This window comes from Salmo salar, chromosome ssa29 (genome assembly GCF_905237065.1).
Source record: "Salmo salar chromosome ssa29, Ssal_v3.1, whole genome shotgun sequence".
Taxonomy (NCBI): Eukaryota; Metazoa; Chordata; class Actinopteri; order Salmoniformes; family Salmonidae; genus Salmo; species Salmo salar.
This window is the reverse complement of record NC_059470.1, coordinates 26,731,323-26,755,977: the sequence shown is the minus strand read 5'-3', so window position 1 is coordinate 26,755,977 and position 24,655 is coordinate 26,731,323. Positions and strand designations below refer to the sequence as shown.

At 45.3% G+C, this 24,655-nt stretch overlaps 1 protein-coding gene across 2 annotated transcripts in view; it reads left to right on the top strand.

Moving 5' to 3' along the window:
* LOC106590468 (D(3) dopamine receptor) overlaps nucleotides 1-21,591 on the top strand; it is a 48,095-nt gene extending 26,504 nt beyond the window's left edge. For both annotated transcript variants that reach the window (XM_014181529.2, XM_045711019.1), the window contains exons 7-8: nucleotides 11,495-11,864; nucleotides 20,029-21,591. In XM_014181529.2, the coding sequence (XP_014037004.2) occupies nucleotides 11,495-11,864; nucleotides 20,029-20,225 (567 nt within the window). In that variant the 3' untranslated portion in view covers nucleotides 20,226-21,591. The remainder of the gene's footprint in view (nucleotides 1-11,494; nucleotides 11,865-20,028) is intronic.
* The last annotated feature ends 3,064 nt before the right edge of the window (nucleotides 21,592-24,655 follow it).

Here is a 24,655-nt window from a genome sequence, read left to right as displayed (position 1 = left end):
GAACAGTTGAAACTGGAGCAGCAGTACGGCCAGGTGGACTGGGGACAGCAAGGAGTCATCATGCCAGGTAGTCCTGAGGCATGGTCCTAGGGCTCAGGTCCTCTGAGAGAGAGAAAGAAAGAAAGAGAAAGAAAGAGAGAATTAGAGCGAGCATACTTAAATTCACACAGGACACCGGATAAGACAGGAGAAATACTCCAGATATAACAGACTGACCCTAGCCCCCAACATATAAACTACTGCAGCATAAATACTGGAGGCTGAGACAGGAGGGGTCAGGAGACACTGTAGCCCCATCCGATGATACCCCCGGACAGGGCCAAACAGGCATAATATAACCCCACCCACTTTGCCAAAGCACAGACCCCACACAAATCAAAATCAAATCAAATTTATTTTTATATAGCCCTTCGTACATCAGCTGATATTCTCAAAGTGCTGTACAGAAACCCAGCCTAAAACCCCAAACAGCAAGCAAAGCATGTGAAAGAAGCACGGTGGCTAGGAAAAACTCCCTAGGAAAAACTCCCTAGAAAGGCCAAAAACCTAGGAAGAAACGTAGAGAGGAACCAGGCTATGAGGGGTGGCCAGTCCTCTTCTGGCTGTGCAGGGTGGATATTATAACAGAACATAGTCAAGATGTTAAAATGTTAAAATGTTCATAAATGACCAGCATGGTCAAATAATAATAATCATAGTAGTTGTCGAGGGTGCAACAAGCACGTCCGGTGAACAGGTCAGGGTTCCATAGCCGCAGGCAGAACAGTTGAAACTGGAGCAGCAGCACGGCCACGTGGACTGGGGACAGCAAGGAGTCATCATACCAGGTAGTCCTGAGGCATGGTCCTAGGGCTCAGGTCCTCCGAGAGAAAGACAGAAAGAGAGAATTAGAGAGAGCATATTTAAATACACACAGGACACCGGATAAGACAAGAGAAATACTCCAGATGTAACAGACTGACCCTAGCCCCCCGACACATAAACTACTGCAGCATAAATACTGGAGGCTGAGACAGGAGGGATCAGAAGACACTGTGGCCCCATCCGATGATACCCCCGGACAGGGCCAAACAGGCAGGATATAACCCCACCCACTTTGCCAAAGCACAGCCCCCACACCACTAGAGGGATGTCTCCAACCACCAACTTACTGTCCTAAGACAAGGCCAAGTATAGCCCACAACGATCTCCGCCATGGCACAACCCAAGGGGGGCGCCAACCCAGACAGGAAGACCACGTCAGTGACTCAACCCACTCAAGTGACGCACCCCTCCCATGGACGGCATGGAAGAACACCAGTAGGCCAGTGACTCAGCCCCTGTAAAAGGGTTAGAGGCAGAGAATCCCAGTGGAAAGAGGGGAACCGGCAAGGCAGAGACAGCAAGGGCGGTTCGTTGCTCCAGCCTTTCCGTTCACCTTCACACTCCTGGGCCAGACTATACTTAATCATAGGACCTACTGAAGAGATAAGTCTTCAGTAAAGACTTAAAGGTTGAGACTGAGTCTGCGTCTCTCACATTGGTAGGCAGACCATTCCATAAAAATGGAGCTCTATAGGAGAAAGCCCTACCTCCAGCCGTTTGCTTAGAAATTCTAGGGACAATTAGGAGGCCTGCGTCTTGTGACCGTAGCGTACGTGTAGGTATGTACGGCAGGACCAAATCGGAAAGATAGGTAGGAGCAAGCCCATGTAATGCTTTGTAGGTTAGCAGTAAAACCTTGAAATCAGCCCTTGCCTTAACAGGAAGCCAGTGTAGGGAGGCTAGCACTGGAGTAATATGATCAAATGTTTTGGTTCTAGTCAGGATTCTAGCAGCCGTATTTAGCACTAACTGAAGTTTATTTAGTGCTTTATCCGGGTAGCCGGAAAGTAGAGCATTCCAGTAGTCCAGCCTAGAAGTAACAAAAGCATGGATAAATTTTTCTGCGTCATTTTTGGACAGAAAATTTCTGATTTTTGCAATGTTACGTAGATGGAAAAAAAGCTGTCCTTGAAACAGTCTTGATATGTTCTTCAAAAGAGAGATCAGGGTCCAGAGTAACGCCGAGGTCCTTCACAGTTTTATTTGAGACGACTGTACAACCATCCAGATTAATTGTCAGATTCAACAGAAGATCTCTTTGTTTCTTGGGACCTAGAACAAGCATCTCTGTTTTGTCCGAGTTTAAAAGTAGAAAGTTTGCAGCCATCCACTTCTTTATGTCTGAAACACAGGCTTCTAGCGAGGGCAATTTTTGGGCTTCACCATGTTTCATTGAAATGTACAGCTGTGTGTCGTCCGCATAGCAGTGAAATTTAACATTATGTTTTCGAATGACATCCCCAAGAGGTAAAATATATAGTGAAAACAATAGTGGTCCTAAAACGGAACCTTGAGGAACACCGAAATTTACAGTTGATTTGTCAGAAGACAAACCATTCACAGAGACAAACTGTTATCTTTCCGACAGATAAGATCTAAACCAGGCCAGAACTTGTCCATGTAGACCAATTTGGGTTTCCAATCTCTCCAAAAGAATGTGGTGATCGATGGTATCAAAAGCGGCACTAAGATCTAGGAGGACGAGGACAGATGCAGAGCCTCGGTCTGACGTCATTAAAAGGTCATTTACCACCTTCACAAGTGCAGTCTCAGTGCTATGATGGGGTCTAAAACCAGACTGAAGCGTTTCTTATACATTGTTTGTCTTCAGGAAGGCAGTGAGTTGCTGTGCAACAGCTTTTTCTAAAATTTTTGAGAGGAATGGAAGATTCGATATAGGCCGATAGTTTTTTATAATTTCTGGATCAAGATTCGGCTTTTTCAAGAGAGGCTTTATTACTGCCACTTTTAGTGAGCTTGGTACACATCCGGTGGATAGAGAGCCGTTTATTATGTTCAACATAGGAGGGCCAAGCACAGGAAGCAGCTCTTTCAGTAGTTTAGTTGGAATAGGGTCCAGTATGCAGCTTGAGGGTTTGGAGGCCATGATTATTTTCATCATTGCGTCAAGAGATATAGTACTAAAACACTTTAGTATCTCCCTTGATCCTAGGTCCTGGCAGAGTTGTGTAGACTCAGGACAATGGAGCTTTGGAGGAATACCCAGATTTAAAGAGGAGTCTGTAATTTGCTTTCTAATGATCATGATCTTTTCCTCAAAGAAGTTCATAAATTTATTACTGCTGAAGTGAAAGCCATCCTCCATTTGCGAAGGCTGCTTTTTAGTTAGCTTTGCGACAGTATCAAAAATAAATTTCGGATTGTTCTTATTTTCCTCAATTAAGTTGGAAAAATAGGATGATCGAGCAGCAGTAAGGGCTCTTCGATACTGCACGGTACTGTCTTTCCAAGCTAGTCGGAAGACTTCCAGTTTGGTGTGGCGCCATTTCCGTTCCAATTTTCTGGAAGCTTGCTTCAGAGCTCGTGTATTTTCTGTATACCAGGGAGCTAGTTTCTTATGACAGATGTTTTTAGTTTTTAGGGGTGCAACTGCATCTAGGGTATTGCACAAGGTTAAATTGAGTTCCTCGGTTAGGTGGTTAACTGATTTTTGTCCTCTGACATCCTTGGGTAGGCAGAGGCAGTCTGGAAGGGCATCAAGGAATCTTTGGGTTGTCTGAGAATTTATAGCACGACTTTTAATGCTCCTTGGTTGGGGTCTGAGCAGATTATTTGTTGCAATTGCAAACGTAATAAAATGGTGGTCCGATAGTCCAGGATTATGAGGAAAAACATTTAGATCCACAACATTTATTCCATGGGACAAAACTAGGTCCAGAGTATGACTGTGGCAGTGAGTAGGTCCAGAGACATGTTGGACAAAACCCACTGAGTCGATGATGGCTCCGAAAGCCTTTTGTAGTGGGTCTGTGGACTTTTCCATGTGAATGTTAAAGTCACCAAAAATTAGAATATTATCTGCTATGACTACAAGATCCGATAAGAATTCAGGGAACTCAGTGAGGAACACTGCATATGGCCCAGGAGGCCTGTAAACAGTAGCTATAAAAAGTGAGTGAGTAGGCTGCATAGATTTCATGACTAGAAGCTCAAAAGACGAAAACGTCATTGTTTTTATTTTTGTAAATTGAAATTTGCTATCGTAAATGTTAGCAACACCTCCGCCTTTGCCGGATGCACGGGGGGTATGGTCACTAGTGTAACCAGGGGGTGAGGCCTCATTTAACACAGTAAATTCATCAGGCTTAAGCCATGTTTCAGTCAGGCCAATCACATCAAGATTATTATCAGTGATTAGTTCATTGACTATAACTGCCTTGGAAGTGAGGGATCTAACATTAAGTAACCCAATTTTGAGATGTGAGGTATCACAATCTCTTTCAATAATGGCAGGAATGGAGGAGGTCTTTATACTAGTGAGATTGCTAAAGCGAACACCGCCATTTTTAATTTTGCCCAACCTAGATCGAGGCACAGACACGGTCTCAATGGGGAAAGCTGAGCTGACTACGCTGACTGTGCTAGTGGCAGACTCCACTAAGCTGGCAGGCTGGCTAACAGCCTGCTGCCTGGCCTGCACCCTATTTCATTGTGGAGCTAGAGGAGTTAGAGCCCTGTCTATGTTCGTAGATAAGATGAGAGCACCCCTCCAGCTAGGATGGAGTCCGTCACTCCTCAACAGGCCAGGCTTGGTCCTGTTTGTGGGTGAGTCCCAGAAAGAGGGCCAATTATCTACAAATTCTATCTTTTGGGAGGGGCAGAAAACAGTTTTCAACCAGCGATTGAGTTGTGAGACTCTGCTGTAGAGCTCATCACTCCCCCTAACTGGGAGGGGGCCAGAAACAATTAATCGATGCCGACACATCTTTCTAGCTGATTTACACGCTGAAGCTATGTTGCGCTTGGTGACCTATGACTGTTTCATCCTAACATCGTTGGTGCCGACGTGGATAACAATATCTCTATACTCTCTACACTCGCCAGTTTTAGCTTTAGCCAGCACCGTCTTTAGATTAGCCTTAACGTCGGTAGCCCTGCCCCCTGGTAAACAGTGTATGATCGCTGGATGATTAGAGGGATACCTTCAACCACCAACTTACCATCCTAAGACAAGGCTGAGTATAGCCCACAAAGATCTCCCCCACGGCACAACTCAAGAGGGGGCGCCAACCCAGACAGGAAGACCACGTCAGTGACTCAACCCACTCAAGTGACGCACCCCTCCTAGGGACGGCATGGAAGAACACCAATAAGCCACTGACTCAGTCCCTGTAATAGGGTTCGAGGCAGAGAATCCCAGTGGAGAGAGGGGAACCGGCCAGGCAGAGACAGCAAGGGCGGTTCGTTGCTCCAGAGCCTTTCCATTCACCTTCACACTCCTGGGCCAGACTACACTCAATCATAGGACCTACTGAAGAGATGAGTCTTCAGTAAAGACTTAAAGGTTGAGACCGAGTCTGCGTCTCTCACATGGGTAGGCAGACCATTCCATAAAAATGGAGCTCTATAGGAGAAAGCCCTGCATCCAGCTGTTTGCTTAGAAATTCTAGGGACAATTAGGAGGCCTGCATCTTGTGACCGTAGCGTACGTGTAGGTATGTACGGCAGGACCAAATCGGAAAGATGGGTAGGCACAAGCCCATGTAATGCTTTGTAGGTTAGCAGTAAAACCTTTAAATCAGCCCTTGCCTTAACAGGAAGCCAGTGTAGGGAGGCTAGCACTGGAGTAATATGATCAAATGTTTTGGTTCTAGTCAGGATTCTAGCAGCCGTATTTAGCACTAACTGAAGTTTATTTAGTGCTTTATCCGGGTACCCGGAAAGTAGAGCATTGCAGTAGTCCAACCTAGAAGTAACAAAAGCAAGGATGAATATTTCTGCATAATTTTTGGACAGAAGGTTTCTGATTTTTGCAATGTTACGTAGATGGAAAAAAGCTGTCCTTGAAACAGTCTTGATATGTTCTTCAAAAGAGAGATCAGGGTCCAGAGTAACGCCGAGGTCCTTCAGTTTTATTTGAGACGACTGTACAACCATCAAGATTAATTGTCAGATTCAACAGAAGATCTCTTTGTTTCTTGGGACCTAGAACAAGCATCTCTGTTTTGTTCGAGTTTAAAAGTAGAAAGTTTGCAGCCATCCACTTCCTTATGTCTGAAACACAGGCTTCTAGCGAGGGCAATTTTGTGTGTCATCCGCATAGCAGTGAAATTTAACATTATGTTTTCGAATGACATCCCCAAGAGGTAAAATATATAGTGAAAACAATAGTGGTCCTAAAATGGAACCTTGAGGAACACCGAAATTTACAGTTGATTTGTCAGAGGACAAACCATTCACAGAGACAAACATATCTTTCCGACAGATAAGATCTAAACCAGGCCAGAACTTGTCCGTGTAGACCAATTTGGGTTTCCAATCTCTCCAAAAGAATGTGGTGATCGATGGTATCAAAAGCAGCACTAAGATCTAGGAGCACGAGGACAGATGCAGAGCCTCGATCTGACGCCATTAAAAGGTCATTTACCACCTTCACAAGTGAAGTCTCAGTGCTATGATGGGGTCTAAAACCAGACTGAAGCGTTTCGTATACATTGTTCATCTTCAGGAAGGCAGTGAGTTGCTGCGTAACACCTTTTTCTAAATTGTTTGAGAGGAATGGAAGAGTCGATATAGGCCGATAGTTTTTTAAAATATTTTCTGGGTCAAGATTTGGCTTTTTTAAGAGAGGCTTTATTACTGCCACTTTTAGTGAGTTTGGTACACATCCGATGGATAGAGAGCCGTTTATTATGTTCAACATAGGAGGGCCAAGCACAGGAAGCAGCTCTTTCAGTTGTTTAGTTGGAATAGGGTCCAGTATGCAGCTTGAAGGTTTAGAGGCCATGATTATTTTCATCATTGTGTCAAGAGATATAGTACTAAAACACTTGAGTCTCCCTTGATCCTAGGTCCTGGCAGAGTTGTGCAGACTCAGGACAACGGAGCTTTGGAGGAATACGCAGATTTAAAGAGGAGTCCGTAATTTGCTTTCTAATGATCATGATCTTTTCCTCAGAGAAGTTCATGAATTTATTACTGCTGAAGTGAAAGCCATCCTCTCTTGGGGAATGCTGCTTTTTAGTTAGCTTTGTGACAGTATCAAAAATAAATTTCGGATTGTTCTTATTTTCCTCAATTAAGTTGGAAAAATAGGATGATAGGGCTCTTCGATACTGCACGGTTCTGTCTTTCCAAGCTAGTCGGAAGACTTCCAGTTTGGTGTGGCGCCATTTGCGTTCCAATTTTCTGGAAGCTTGCTTCGGAGCTCGTGTATTTTCTGTATACCAGGGAGCTAGTTTCTTATGACAAATGTTTTTAGTTTTTAGGGGTGCAACTGCATCTAGGGTATTGCATAAGGCTAAATTGAGTTCCTCAGTTAGGTGGTTATGTCATAGAATAAGTCGTACTCATCCTTAAAAATGTCGTACTGGAGAGAAGAGGACCAAAACGCAGCAGGTATGTGTATGCTCATCGTGTGTATTTATTTACAGACTAAATGAACATCAAAACGAACTCACGAGAATGCACGAACAACCAACAGTCTGGCAAAGCATAGGCTCAACACAGAACAATTCCCCACAACCCCAAAGACAAACACACACACCTATATAGGACTTCCAATCAAAGGCAACTATACACACCTGCCTTCAATTGGAAGTCCCAATCATCAACCCAACATTTAACAAACACAAACCCCCTGCCACATCCTGACCTAGACTAAGCAATACGCCCTCTGCTGGTCAGCACGTGACTGTACCCCCCCCTCAAGGTGCAGACTCCAGGATGCACCTAAAAAAGAAAAACAAGAAAGTCCCCAATACCCCAACAAAAACCCAATAAACAATAACCCCTAAACCATAAGGGAGGGAAGGGAGGGTGGCTGCCATCAACGACGGCACTGTGCTACACCCTCCCTCCCCAACCCACCTATCCTGGAGGTGGCTCAGGTGCAGGCCGTTCCAGGCAGTCTGGCAACTGGGGACAGTCTGGGCAGTCTGGCAACTGGGGACAGTCTGGGCAGTCTGGCAACTGGGGACAGTCTGGGCAGTCTGGCAACTGGGGACAGTCTGGGCAGTCTGGCAACTGGGGACAGTCTGGGCAGTCTGGCAACTGGGGACAGTCTGGGCAGTCTGGCAACTGGGGACAGTCTGGGCAGTCTGGCAACTGGGGACAGTCTGGGCAGTCTGGCAACTGGGGACAGTCTGGGCAGTCTGGCAACTGGGGACAGTCTGGGCAGTCTGGCAACTGGGGACAGTCTGGGCAGTCTGGCAACTGGGGACAGTCTGGCCACTCCGGCAGTTCAGCGCAGTCTGGCCACTCCGGCAGTTCAGCGCAGTCTGGCCACTCCGGCAGTTCAGCGCAGTCTGGCCACTCCGGCAGTTCAGCGCAGTCTGGCCACTCCGGCAGTTCAGCGCAGTCTGGCCACTCCGGCAGTTCAGCGCAGTCTGGCCTCTCTGGCGACTGTTGACTGGCGGGCAGCTCTGACGACGACCGTTGACTGGCGGGCAGCTCTGACGACGACCGTTGACTGGCGGGCAGCTCTGACGACGACCGTTGACTGGCGGGCAGCTCTGACGACGACCGTTGACTGGCGGGCAGCTCTGACGACGACCGTTGACTGGCGGGCAGCTCTGACGACCACCGTTGACTGGCGGGCAGCTCTGACGACGACCGTTGACTGGCGGGCAGCTCTGACGACGTCTGTTGACTGGCGGGCAGCTCTGACGACGACTGTTGACTGGCGGGCAGCTCTGACGGCGACTGTTGACTGGCGGGCAGCTCTTGCCCCGTCAAACAGCCCTTGTGCCCCCCCTAAAAAATTATTGGGGGTGCCTCTCGGTCTCCCTTACCCGTTGTGTCTCCCAGTCCTCGCCAGCCTTCTTCCGCTGCTTGGTCCTTTGTTGGTGGGGAATTCTGTCATAGAATAAGTCGTACTCATCCTTAAAAATGTCGTACTGGAGAGAAGAGGACCAAAACGCAGCAGGTATGTGTGTATTTATTTACAGACTAAATGAACATCAAAACAACAAAACGAACTCACGAGAATGCACGAACAACCAACAGTCTGGCAAAGCATAGGCTCAACACAGAACAATTCCCCACAACCCCAAAGACAAACACACACACCTATATAGGACTTCCAATCAAAGGCAACTATACACACCTGCCTTCAATTGGAAGTCCCAATCATCAACCCAACATTTAACAAACACAAACCCCCTGCCACATCCTGACCTAGACTAAGCAATACGCCCTCTGCTGGTCAGGACGTGACAGGTTAACTGATTTTTGTCCTCTGATGTCCTTGGGTAGGCAGAGTGAGTCTGGAAGGGCATCAAGGAATCTTTGGGTTGTCTGAGAATTTATAGCATGACTTTTGATGCTCCTTGGTTGGGGTCTGAGCAGATTATTTGTTGCGATTGCAAACGTAATAAAATGGTGGTCCGATAGTCCAGGATTATGAGGAAAAACATTAAGATCCACAACATTTATTCCACGGGACAAAACTAGGTCCAGAGTATGACTGTGGCAGTGAGTAGGTCCAGAGACATGTTGGACAAAACCCACTGAGTCGATGATGGCTCCGAAAGCCTTTTGGAGTGGGTCTGTGGACTTTTCCATGTGAATGTTAAAGTCACCAAAAATTAGAATACTCTCTGCTATGATTACAATGTCCGATAGGAATTCAGGGAACTCCGTGAGGAACGCTGTATATGGCCCAGGAGGCCTGTAAACAGTAGCTATAAAAAGTGATTGAGTAGGCTGCATAGATTTCATGACTAGAAGCTCATAAGACGAAAACGTCGTAGTTTTTTTTTGTAAATTTAAATTTTCTATCGTAAATGTTAGCAACACCTCCGCCTTTGCGGGATGCACGGGGGATGCACGGGATCAGGCTTAAGCCATGTTTCAGTCAGGCCAGTCACATCAAGATTATGATCAGTGATTAGTTCATTGACTATAACTCACGTCTGTAGCCATGAAGTGCTTTGAAAGGCTGGTCATGGCTCACATCAACACCCTTATCCCAGAAACCCTAGACCCACTCCAATTTGCATACCGCCCCAACAGATCCACAGATGATGCAATCTCTATTGCACTCCGCACTGCCCTTTCCCACCTGGACAAAAGGAACACCTATGTGAGAATGCTATTTATTGACTACAGCTCAGCATTCAACACCGTAGTGCCCTCAAAGCTCATCACTAAGATAAGCACCCTGGGACTAAACACCTCCCTCTGCAACTGGATCCTGGACTTCCTGATGGGCCGCCCCCAGGTGGTGAGGGTAGGTAACAACACATCTGCCACGCTGATCCTCAACACTGGAGCCCCCTCAAAGGTGTATGCTCAGTTCCCTCCTGTACTCCCTGTTCACTCATGACTGCATGGCCAGGCACAACTCCAACACCATCATTAAGTTTGCCGATGACACAACAGTGGGTCACCGACAACGATGAGACAGCCTATAGGGAGGCGGTCAGAGACCTGACCGTGTGGTGCAAGGACAACAACCTCTCCCTCAATGTGATCAAGACAAAGGAGTTGATTGTGGACTACAGGAAAAGGAGGACCGAGCACGCCCCCATTTTCATCCACAGGGCTGTAGTGGAGCAGGTTGAGAGCTTCAAGTTCCTTGGTGTCCACATCACCAACAAACTAACATGGTCCAAGCACACCAAGACAGTCGTGAAGAGGGCACGACAAAACCTATTCCCCCTCAGGAGACTGAAAAGATTTGGCATGGGTCCTCAGATCCTCAAAAGGTTTTACAGCTGCACCATCGAGAGCATCCTGATGGGTTGCATCACTGCCTGGTATGGCAACTACTCGGCCTCCAACCGTAAGACACTGCAGAGGGTAGTGCGTACGCCAAGCTTCCTGCCATCCAGGACCTCTATACCAGGCGGTGTCAGAGGAAGGCCCTAAAAATTGTCAAAGACTCCAGCTACCCTAGTCATAGACTGTTCTCTCTGCTACCACACGGCAAGCGGTACCGGAGGGCCAAGTCTAGGTCCAAGAGGCTTCTAAACAGCTTCTACCCCCAAGCCATAAGACTCCTGAACATCTAATCAAATGGCTACCCAGACTATTTGCATTGCCCCCCCCCGCCCTTCTACGCTGCATAGTCATTTTAATAACTCTATCTACATGTACATATTACCTCGACACCGGTGCCCCCGCACATTGACTCTGTACCGGTACCTCCTGTATATAGCTTCGCTATTGTTATTTTACTGCTGCTCTTTAATTATTTATTATTCTTAGCTCTTACTTTTTTGGGGGTATTTTCTTAAAACTGCATTGTTGGTTAAGGGCTTGTAAGTAAGCATTTCACTGTAAAGTCTACACCTGTTGTATTCGGCGCATGTGACAAATAAAATTTGATTTGATCAACCGTAAGGTTGTCTATGGACCAGATCAACAGTATTTTTGCCTATGGACCGGATCAACAGTAAGGTCATTGCTCAGCACCTTCAGATGTGACTGACTGTGTTCCTTTCAGGAGTGTATAGAGCCGGCAGGGCCCCCTAAAGCTCACCTCCTGTCAGGGTGTCTGCGGCGTAAGCGTCCCCGGATGGCCCCTGTGGAGAACACTCTGCTGCCCCCGGTGGACATCCAGGACTACTGCAGCATCAGCCACGCCTCCTGCTGCCACACTGAGCACGACTGCGCCGAGGAAGAGGTGGCCAAAGAGAAAGAGACTATTCCTGTGCAGAGGAGCTGCGAGGTCAAGGAGCTGTCCAATGGACGCATTCACACGGTACTCCGTCCCGCCCCCCACTCCCAGTCCCTGACCAGCCAACAACAACATCGAGTCAGGAGCATGCAGAACAGGGAGAAGAAGGCTACGCAGATGCTGGCCATTGTGCTTGGTGAGTAGCACTACTGTTTGTATTAGGCCTATCACCATCTGTATAATGTACTTAGCTCTATTAACTCTACCATGTGATTTGACTGAGAACACGTTGACCATGAGAATGGACCAGTAATTAGTAGAACATAGAAAAAAAATTGTTAAGCTATTGCTAAAGGACATTACATGTGTATCAGTGAGGCTGCTGAGGGGAGAACGGCTCATAATAATGGCCGGAATGGAGCAAAGGAAATGGCATGGAAACCATATGTTTGATACCATTCCTGGGCAGTAATTACCTAGAGCCCGTCCTCCCCAATTAAGGTGCCACCAACCTCTTGTGATGTGCATTGATGGAATGCACTTTAGGGATCTAGTGAGTGATTATGTATTTTTTTAACAAAAAGGTCAAATGGTAGTGCACTGTTAAAATGTAGTGCTCTATAACACAAAAACTATTGGCAACTGAGCTGCCACCACCTTAGAAACGAAACCTTGACTTTTCTGGAGTATTGAAACACATGGTTCTGAGGGTATTGGGACAGATTTAAGGTGTACTGAAACGTTCATCCTGAGGCTTTCTGAAACATGACATGGTGTGTTGTAACACCACTTAATTAAGAGTTGCGCAACACCTTGCCAGGGACTGGGAACACTAACGCACAAAAGGTTGAAAACACTGGCGTTTCGAGCCCTGTCTAGTGCAGAATTAGACCCCTTCTGGTGTTTTGAGTCCTGTCTAGTGCAGAATTAGACCCCTTCTTCTGGTGTTTTGAGTCCTGTCTAGTGCAGAATTAGATCCCTTCTTCTGGTGTTTCCAAATACTGTGAATGGGAGTCCCTGCTCTTATATGGTGTGCTGATAAACGCCTCATCAGTAATTCCAAAAGGTCAAATGGACAGTATTATGCTCAAACAAAGGACACGAGAAAATACAGTTTTGTTAATAAGTTTGTCCAGGATAATAATGAGTACAAAATGTGTTTTTCAAGACGAGATTGAAGCTTCAAATGCTTTCTTATTAGCAAATGATCAAATGACAACAAAACATTAACAGGTCTCATTTTTACATTGATCTGTAAGGTATTTATCATATTCTTCCAAAATCAACAGAAATGTGACATTATATTTCACATTCATGGAATTAAAAAATACAGACAATGACTGCTAATGTTAGCAGGAGCAGTCATACAAAACTTCAGCCCCGTCTCAATGCAATCCACCAGTCATCCATTATGATAATGTCCAGACCTGAGTCTTTATATTAAGGTGATGGTACATGGAAGGTTGTACAGATGAATTGAATCACAGTACAGTTGAGTTAGAGGATATGATTGACAGTTGAGTTGGCATTAGTCTGTGATCCTGGCTGTGGTTAGGATTGGCCAGACAGTGTTTTTCTGCAGGGAAAGAGATGGCTAATAATAATGACAAGCAATAATGAATGTACATGAATGCATAATTAGGATATCAAATGCTATAATATTAATACAGTTAAATATAAATAACAATGTAAAAATAATATGTGATTAAGCTATGCAAATATAGCATCAAGATACTAATATGAATGTCAAGTAGGATGCTGTAGGCCAAAGCCAGAGCAGGCTAAAATGGCAGTGGCTAATTAGTTTAGCATATAGCATGTGGGGTATACATCAAAACAGTAGATACAACTCACGAAGCTAGTATTAACTAAAAAGCAGGCCTTCGTTTGCTGTCACAGTTGTCGTCGGTGAATGAGGACCAAAACGCAGCAGGTACGTGAATGCTCATCTTGATTTTTAATTATCTTCAAAAATGAACATACAAAATAACAAAACCGGAAAAACGAACAACTAACAAACAGTCTGGCAAAGCAAAGCTCAACACAGAACAATCACCCACAAATCACACACACAAACACACCCCTAATATATGGGACTCTCAATCAAAGGCAGATAGACAACATCTGCCTTCAACTGAGAGTCCCAACCCCAATTAACCAAACATAGAAACACACACACCAGACTAACCATAGAATACAAACACATAGACCATCAACCAAAAACCCGGAAATACTAAATCAAACACCCTTTACACAAACACACCACCCCGAACCACATAAAACAAATACCCTCTGCCACGTCCTGACCAAACTACAAAAACAATTAACCTTATACTGGCCAGGACGTGACAGTTTGCATTAAAAAAAAAGTGCACGAAAGGTGCAAATACATTACGTGTCAGTTAACTACAGTACATGTAGCATCAAGATCAATGTAGCTGTTTTACTTGGACTATTAGCATTTGTGGCCGAAAATGTTTATTTTTTATTTTATTTTAAAAAATCATTTTACCCCTTTTTCTTCCCAATTTCGTGGTATCCAATTGGTAGTTACTGTCTTATCTCATCGCTGCAACTCCTGTACGGACTCGGGAGAGGCGAAGGTTAAGAGCCATGCGTCCCCCGAAACACAACCCAACCAGCCACACTGCTTCTTGACACAACGCACATCCAACCCGGAAGCCAGCCGCACCAATGTGTCGGAGGAAACACCGTACACCTGGCGACTTGGTCAGAGTGCACTGCACCCGGCCCGCCACAGGAGTCACTAGTGCGCGATGAGACAAGGATATCCCTGCCGGCCAAACCCTCCCTAACCCGGACGACGCTGGGCCAATTGTGCGTCGCACCATGGGCCTCCTGGTCACGGCCAGCTGCGGCAGAGCCTGGGCTTGAACCCAGAATCTCTGGTGGCACAGGTGAGAGCACACCAAATGCTCAGCTGAAACAACCCAAGAAAGCATGGGTCAATGAAAACGTGAGCACAAAATGTTATCACATTAGACCACTGCGCCACCCGGGAGGCCCATGGCCGAAATGTTACACAAACCTAATGTTTTTATTTGACTGAATTCCTTTTCTGTTTCGTTCTTCAATGTGATAACATTTTGTGCTCACGTTTTCATTGACCCATGCTTTCTTGGGTTGTTTCAGCTGAGCATTTGGTGTGCTCTCACCTGTCTGAGTTGGTGAAGGACCTAAATACAGGGGAGGTGCCTGCAAACTTGTTTTTGTACTTGACCATGCTAGAGGGCAAACCTGCCGTGAATGCCCTCCATCTTCCTCCATGCCTCAGACTGGGGGAATTCTGAACACTACAGAAGCACAATGTCTGAAGTTCACATTTTGCCTTTAATCTATACATTTTTCTTCTGATATGAAGGTCTGAAAAAATAAAGGGGGAATTTCACAAATGAAAATTCTCCCTAGGCCCTTTTCAGACTTGAGATGAGTTGATTTAACGTGGAATGAATAAATAAATAAAAATGGACTTTAGTAAAACATTTATTCAGTCCATGTTAAGTCTACTTATGCCAAGTCTGAATGAAGCCCCATGTGCTCAGTGTAACAAGTGTGGTTCAGCACACCAGTTTAGTTGTGTGGAACCCGGAAGACTGGCTGAGTGGACTAAGGCAGGGTTTTGACAAGCAGGATAACCGGGTTCACATCCACCTTCTCACAAGAATAGCAGTGATGAAGGCCCACTTTATAAATGTTACCTCTGCTATAACTTCCATAGCCCTAAACATTTTGATTGTAACATGATTTATAATCTCGCAAAGTTGCCTGGAAACTGTAGCCTATAATTAGTGCCAAAGTCTACCTTAGGAAAAGCATACATCGCATTGTCTTCTTTACAATCATAATGAAAATATTGACAGAACATTCCATATTTACAATCATTCAATATTTATGCTATAAATCATATGTAATTTAAAAGCATTGGATTGTATGAGAGACATTTATTTTAGTGTTTTTGTGCTGCCTTTTACATGCACTGAAACACCAGAAAGGGTTTTCACAACACTCTCTAAAAAACACAATGACTCAGATTGAAGAGCCATTTTGGGTGTTTCAGAGTACTTCCATTCTGTTTTGAAGTACATTCATTGTATCATAACACCAGATGTCGGTTTAGATGCACTACTTTTCATGGTTTTACGACACAACGATGGTGTTTTGAGTCTTTCTATTTCAACAGTGTGGGGGATGATAGACTGTGAACACTGTTGTACAATACTGAGGTTACGGCCATGGGAATCAGAGGACAGAATCACTTTCCCTCGCAGATCTATTACCGCCATTATAACACCATTATACTCTACAGCACAATAGAGCAATGTCTGCAGTGCACTACAAAGCCAATATATTGCCTATGTGAGATATCAGTTACAATTCATTCTCTTCACTGCTGGGTGCCTAGCACTAGCTAGTCTGCAGCTTTAGTGAGTCTTTAGTCAATCAGAACAAACCATTGGCAAGCTCAAATGTAAAATGGATGGGTGGATCCAAAGATAGATATCCACTCTATGAGACCAAACACCTGCTACCAAACATCTCTTTTTCACACACACACACACACACACACACACACACACACACACACACACACACACACACACACACACACACACACACACAGTAATGATTAGCGGTGGTGTTGACGGCCATTGGTCCAGGCTGTTCACTGTGAGAGCTGACATGTTGGTGAGTTCAGGCCCTACTGAGTGACACTGAAGCTAATCAGAGGTGTCTACTTAATTAGACAGAGGAATCACACACACACACACACACACACACACACACACACACACACACACACACACACACACACACAGAGCAGATGTCCTCGGCCTCACACACTCCCTAGCTTCTCTGGCCATGAGAGAATTGGATTGGTCTTTGAACTGTGGGGGAGACACTTTCTAAATTCCACATCGACCCTTAGCCTCATCCCAGCCCTCTACCCTCTAAGCACTCACTCCCTTCCAACACCCCCCCAGCCCACTACCCTAAGAACTCAGTCAGTGCGCTGTATCATATCATCACTAATAGCACTGGCCGGATCTTCTACCGAACCGAAAGTTAAAACGTGTTGTAGGCTAAATGTCCGTGCCAAGTTTCGGTTCCAACGGGTCATTGCTGTTGCCTACAGAAAATGTCATATTGGTAGTCAAAAAGTTATAAGATCAAGGATTATTCACATGCGAGCATAAGTTACTACTAAAGGAGAATAGGGCACACAAGCGACTGCCAGTATAAATAAGTCAACAGTTGAGTCATCTACTTTATGAAATTACAACCTGATGCGCTCACTTTGCTGAATTCAGCGTCAATTGCGCAGTTCGTGTCCGGTTTACAGCGCGCAGCAGAGGGAAAGTGTTCAGACACATGCCAGTCGTAACAAGGCTACTAAAATGTTGCAGTCTGCCTTCAGTTTTTAAAGCTTGACAATGAATAACCCAAAAACTAAACCTGCAACAAGACACAATACAAATGGGAAACATGTAGGCCTATTACAGCAACATTTAAGCAATAGCCTAGGCTGGCTCCTCAACTACTATAGATGTTGAGTGGCCCACGTAGTAATGCTGCACTCAACTGCACCCGTGATCCATGCAGTGCGACAACGTAAAAAAACAGGTTTTACATTTAAAAGTTACTGTACGTTTTTTTTTTCATTCAACTTTTTGATTAGGGTTGAAGCATATTATGCACATCTGCAAGCCAGTGGCGGTTCTAGACCATTTCAACTGGGGGGGCCAAGCTGGGGCCAGTTGTACTGTTAGAGGGGCCAGTTACATTAGACGTTATTGTTGTCATATTGTTTTTTTCACTGCATTGCGGGCATTAGCAGGCAAAAGACCATGTTCATAATCATCATCGTTGCCACTGTCTAATAACGTCATACTCCACATTTAGGGGGGCCACAAGGGGGTCCAAAATTGTTGTCACAAGCATAGCAGCAAAGGCTGGACAAATGATTTCTCTCTATTAATATGTTACAATGCTATATACAGCATCCTATATACATCAGTGGACATTATAAAGGGACATAATTGTCCAAACAAAACAACAGCCAGTTTGGGCCAGTTGTATGCACCTTGTTTGTAAAAACAAACATAATAAGCTATATCTGGCCCGTAAATTCATTATTTTTTTCAATATGGCCTGTGCGCTGACAGTTTGACATCCCTGCTCTAAGCACCCCCCCACCCCTCTACCCTCTAAGCACTCCATCCCCCCAACCCTCTACCCCCTCTACCCTCTAACCACCCCCTCCACCCATCTACCCTCTAAGCACACTCTACCCTCTAAGCACACCCTCCCCCCAACCCTCTACCCCCTCTAGCCTCTAACCACCCCCTCCACCCATCTACCCTCTAAGCACACCCTCCTCCCAACCCTCTACCCTCTAAGCACACCCTCCTCCCAACCCTCTACCCTCTAAGCACACCCTCCTCCCAACCCTCTACCCTCTAAGAACACCCTCCTCCCACCCCTCTACCCTCTAAGAACACCCTCCTCCCACCCCTCTACCCTCTAAGCACACCCTCCTCCCAACCCTCTACCCTCTAAGCACACCCTCCTCCCAACCCTCTACCCTCTAAGCACACCCTCCTCCCAACCCTCTACCCTCTAAGCACACCCTCCACCCACCCCTCTACCCTCTAAGAACACCCTCCTCCCAACCCTCTACCCTCTAAGCACACCCTCCTCCCACCCCTCTACCCTCTAAGCACACCCTCCTCCCACCCCTCTACCACAGCTAGAACAATGAGACAGATATTTCACCGTATGTATAAATGTGAAGCATCCGCTTGGCATTTCCACTCACTACCATATATGGCAGTGAGAGGAAGGCCAGTGGCCGGCAGTGGGAGAAGATGGAAGGAGATGTCCGACATTCTGCAAATGTTCTCATCGATAAAACATTTGATCTCAATACAGTTTTCTGCTCCCAAAACTAGAATATGCTATGAACAGAGTGGACTAAGTTTTGTAGACTTGTTTAGCGTTGTTTAGAAGGAGTGCCAAGGCGAATTCAGTTATTGCACATGTGCACTTCACAAAGTAGGCGTTCTCTAACGGAAATATACACGTGTGTTAGAACGGGCCAATAGGATCTCGCTAGCTCGTGTTTGGCTCTGCCCACCTCCTTGCTTATTTTGCCCACTATGACTCATTTGTTCCCATTGGAAACGACAGGCTGTGGTCTATCTTGGTTTACTTATACAAATCTTTGCCTCTACCATCTAAGAACTCCCCCCCCAACACTCTACACTCTAAGAACTCCTGTGGATCTGAAACTATGAGAAGGTGTAAGCGAGCCAAGTACTACACTGCTTAAATCTATCTGATTCTTCAAAATCTACAGATATCATATCTTAATTTGATCACTCTGTTGTTGCTAAGAATCTTCCTGCGCAGCAGAAAATTCTAATGAGCCAAGTGATTTACATAAATTCACTGAAAACCTGCAGTTCTCTTTCTCTCTCGCTCAAATGCTGAAGCACCAAGTAGAATACATGTCCTGCTACTGTAGGTTCTACTACTGCGACATTCAAATGTATTTTTTTAAATCTGAAATGCAGCCATACACATCAACAACTGTCCTTTCATATAACTTAATAACACAAGATAGATATTGATCTCCATTACGACATACAAGTGTATCCGAAATGCAGCCTCATGCTACAACTAAAATATAGCCTAGTGTTGCCTATCAAAACAAATTTCCCATTTTATATGATCAATTTTATGAGAATATTAAAATCCTCCTGCTGCAGGATTATTTTACTCCTGTGACAAAACTGGTCAAATTAAGATCCTACAACATAACACATCTATAGGGGTATTGATCTACTTGGAATTCTGCTAGGGTGTTGAAGTTGATGTGTGTTAAAACATATTATTATTATTATTATTATTAATGTTACTAATGTACTCCCTCTCTCTTTTACTTTTACTCTTTCACTCCCTCTGCCATGCTCTTTCTCTCCCTCTGTCAAGCTTGATCTCTTGTTCTGTCTCCCCCTCTCTCTCCTGCCGTCATGCTCCCTCTCTCTCTCTCTCTCCCTGTCACGCTTGATCTCTTGTTCTGTCTCCCCCTCTCTCTCCCTCCATCATGCTCCCTCTCTCTCTCTCCCTCTGTCACACTTGATCTCTTGTTCTGTCTCCCCCTCTCTCTCCCTCCATCATGCTCCCTCTCTCTCTCTCCCTCTGTCACACTTGATCTCTTGTTCTGTCTCCCCCTCTCTCTCCCTCCATCATGCTCCCTCTCTCTCTCCCTCTGTCACACTTGATCTCTTGTTCTGTCTCCCCCTCTCTCTCCATCCTTTTCTCGTTCCATCTTCCAGCGGTGTTCCTGATCTGCTGGCTGCCGTTCTTCGTGACCCACATCCTGAACACCCACTGCAGGACGTGTCGTATTCCCCCGGAGCTCTACAGCGCCTTCACCTGGCTGGGCTACGTCAACAGTGCCCTCAACCCCGTCATATACACCACCTTCAACATCGAATTCAGACGCGCCTTCATCAAGATCCTCAGCTGTTGAGAACACCATGGTCCACCATGACCGGGTCATAGCCATGCTCCTGACCTGTACTGGACTGGACCTTGGGCCCGGCATACCTGAGTATGGATAAGATACATGAGCCATGGCCTCAGCCTGAGTACCAATTATCAGGGCAATGACTGTCCTTTATCGAGATCATTGTCAGGCCAGGGTTCTGAGCTGTACTGGACCTCAGGCCAGCCACACCTGAGCATGGATACATGAGCCATGACCGTCCATCTTCAGGGTCAATGACTCGTCTTCATTGAAACCATCTCCTGCCGAGAGGATAGGTCCATAAAGACCATGTCTGACCATTCTCTTCCACTGGACCTCTCAGCACACTGGTCCTCCCAGCACACTGGACCTCCCAGCACACTGGTCCTCTCAGCACACTGGTCCTCTCAGCACACTGGTCCTCTCAGCACACTGGTCCTCTCAGCACTCTGGACCTCTCAGCACTCTGGACCTCTCAGCACACTGGTCCTCCCAGCACACTGGTCCTCCCAGCACACTGGTCCTCTCAGCACAGTGGACCTCCCAGCACACTGGTCCTCTCAGAACACTGGACCTCTCAGCACACTGGACCTCTCAACACACGGGAGCACATCTGAGCAAGGACTCTCTGGCTGCCTCCTGACGGTACCTCAGGCCCAGCACACCTGAGCTGAACTACAAGTACTACATCTGGCTTGGCTTCCAGTTGGCTGGGAAAGGACCTCCTTCACCTGTGTTATACTGCACACAGGGGGCAGGAGACATGAAGGGAGGGGATGGGAGCGAAATTCAAACCATAAAAATGACGCTACAATACTGATGATTCAGAGATGGAAAAAATACTTTTAAAATTTGGACAAATGATGAAAAGGAAATAAAAATAAGTGTTCTGCACATCTATATGGCACAGGAGCTGGACACAATGTACAGCCATCAAAAAGAACCTGAATGTCCTCTTACGGTTTGTTCTTGCCTAATGCGATCTTTGTTTCAAGAAACAAGGGATTATACTCTGTCCTGGGTTTGGTGTTTTAGACATTTGTTGGATCAAATATAACGCTAGTTTAACTTCTATGGGCTAGGTGGGACGCTAGCCCATAGACGCTAGTCCCACCTGCGCTAGTCCCACCTGCGGGACACAGCCAGTGAAATATCAGGGCGGCAAATTCAAAAACAACAAAATGTCATAATTCAACTTTCAAACATACAACTATTTTACACCATTTTAAATATACACTTCTACTTGATGTAACCACATTGTCCGATTTCAAAAAGGCTTTACAGCGAAAGCAAAACATTAGATTATGTTAGGAGAGAACATAGACAAAAATAATCACACAGCCATTTTCCAAGCAAGGACATGTGTCAATAAAACCCAAAACACAGCTAAATGAAGAACTAACCTTTGACGATCTTCATCAGATGACACTCCTAGGACATTATGTTACACAATACATGTATGTTTTGTTCGATAAAGTTCATATTTATATCCAAAAACAGCATTTTACTTTGGCGCGTGATGTTCAGAAAATGTATTCCCACCAAAATGCCCGGTGAATGTGCACATCAATTTACAGAAATACTCATCATAAACGTTGACAAAATATATAACAATTATTTAAAGAATTATAGATGGACTACCCCTGGATGCAACCGCTGTGTCAGATTTTAAAATAGCTTTACGGAGAAAGCACATTTTTCAATATTCTGAGTACATAGCTCAGCCATCACGGTGAGCTATTCAGACACCCGCCAAGTTCGGGGCAACCTAAACTCAGAATTAGTATTAGAAATATTCTCTTACCTTTGCTGATCTTCGTCAGAATGCACTCCCAGGACTGCTACTTCCACAAGAAATGTTGTTTTTGTTCGAAATAATCCATATTTATGTACAAATACCTCCGTTTTGTTCGTGCGTACAGATCACTTATCCAAAGGCATAACGCGCGAGCGCGGAACGAGAGACGAAAAGTCAAAATGTTCCATTACCGTACTTAGAAGCATGTCAAACGCTGTTTAAAATCAATCTTTGTGGTATTTTTTACGTAAAATTGCGATAATATTCCAACCGGAAAATAGCATATTCATTCAAGAAGAAAAAGAAGGAACAGCGTGCTCTCGTGACCGCACATATCCAATCCCTTTGTTCCCAGGCAGACCACTCAGTAACTGAGCTCCTATTATCTGCCCAGTGACAGGAAAATGCTCAAACCACTTTCTGAAGGTTTTAGACAGCCAATGGAAGCCTTAGGAAGTGCAACGTCCCCCACAGACACTGTAGCTTCGATAGAGAATCAAAAGAAGAACTACAATTCTCAGACTTTCCACTTCCTGCTTGGAATTTTCTCAGGTTTTTGCCTGCCATATGAGTTCTGTTATACTCAGACACCATTCAAACAGTTTTAGAAACTTCAGAGTGTTTTCTATCCAAATCTACTAATTATATGCATATTCTAGTTTCTGGGCCAGAGTAGTAACCTGTTTAAATTGGGTACGTTTTTCATCTGGCCGTGAAAATACTGCCCCCTAGCCCAGACAGGTTAACTGGTGACATATGAAGAAAGACCTTCACTAATACTCAGCTACACAGATCAGACCAGAGTCACAATCCTCCGTTTGATGATGCTGGAACAGTGTAATGACCAATCATCTATACTGGCCACCAGAGGCCACTTATGCCGACGTCATGTGTCAATCAACACCACAGGGTTTTGCCTCAGTGGATATGAGTCTACAACTCCTAACGCAATCACAGATACAGCATGCCTCCCAAATGGCCCCCTCTTCCCTTTATAGTGCAGTACTTTTGACCAGACTTAGGGTGCCATTTGAGACACAGACCCTGTTCTATTTCTTACACACTACTCCAGTTGATGACTCACAGCTATTACTGTAGCAAGGGTCATGACTTCACTGTCATTTGTTCAAATGGTCACTGAGGTTATTGGGCCATTATATATTCAGAGCAGCAGTATTTACTGTTACTAGTGACATCGTCCACCCCTCTTCCAACAGTCACCCGCCCCTGCATGCTTGTCAGCGTTATCAGGCTGTTTTATATTTCAGTCGCTTAAAGGCTCCGTCCATCTGAATCACTATGAACACATTTTATATCTGTGGATGTGGGAGATGTTTGGATTGCTGTTGGAGTCGTTTAAATCGATGTGAACACTTATGGATCACAGAGGATGCATTTTGAAATGGTGCCACTGTAAAAGAAATTGACAAGACTTCAGAATAGAGGTGTCAAACTCATTTTGCCCTGGGGGCCGCATTCAGTCTTCAACGAGGTCCGGAGGGCTATATTTGGTTATTTGGTTATATTTCCTTGCCCTCAAAATTGGCAAAACATAGTCCTCTATCCATCGTTTAAACTTAGTCCTCTATCCATGCTCCCTAACTGTCTAGCTTTCATTTCAGTGATTAATAGCGACCTGGAAAGTTCCTTTAATTGTGGCGTCCTTAGGGGGCGGGGCTTTGTGGTGCCAGCGAATCGGACACGGGTGTGAATGGCGAAGTGGGCGGGGCTGTAACGGATAGGAAAAGCTTCTCTGTGTTGTGGTAAATAAAAGCTAAATGAAGCACTTCTCATGGGCTGCTTGTCATCTGTACACACACACACACACACACACACACACACACACACACACACACACACACACACACACACACACACACACAGAGATGTTTGGATCGCTGAAAAGATTTGGCATGGGCCCTCAAATCCTCAAAAAATTCTACAGCTGCATCATTGAGAGCATCTTGACTGGCTACATCACCTCTTAGTATGGCAACTGCTTGGCATCTGACCACAACAGAGGGTAGTGCGTACGGCCCAGTACATCACTTGGGCCGAGCTCCCTGCCATCCAGAACCTCTATACCAGGCAGTGTCAGAGGAAGGCCCTAAAAATGGTCAAAGACTCAGTCAGACTGTTCTCTCTGCTACCGCACGGCAAGCGGTACCGATGCACCAAGTCTGGAACAAACAGGACCCTGAACAGCTTCTACCCCCAAGCCATAAGACTGCTAAATAGTTAGTCTGGGTAGCTATTTGGTTAACTATTTAACTATCTGCATTAACCCTTTTTGCACTAACTCTTTTTGACTCATCACATACTCTACTGCTAGTGTTAACTATCTGTCACTTTATTCCTAGTTATATGTACATATCTACCTCAATGACCTCGTATCCCTGCACATCCACTCAGAGCCAAGTTATTGTTACTCATTGTGTATTTATTATTACGTGTTATTACTTTTCTATTATTTCTCTCTGTATTGTTGGGAAGTAAGCATTTCACTGTTAGTCTACAACTGTTGTTTATGAAGCATGTGAAGAATAAAATTAGATTTGATGTGTGTGTGGAGAGAGATCATGAGCGGTATGTCTAGTAGGGAGAGGCAGATTGGGATCTGGGGCAGTATCACAGC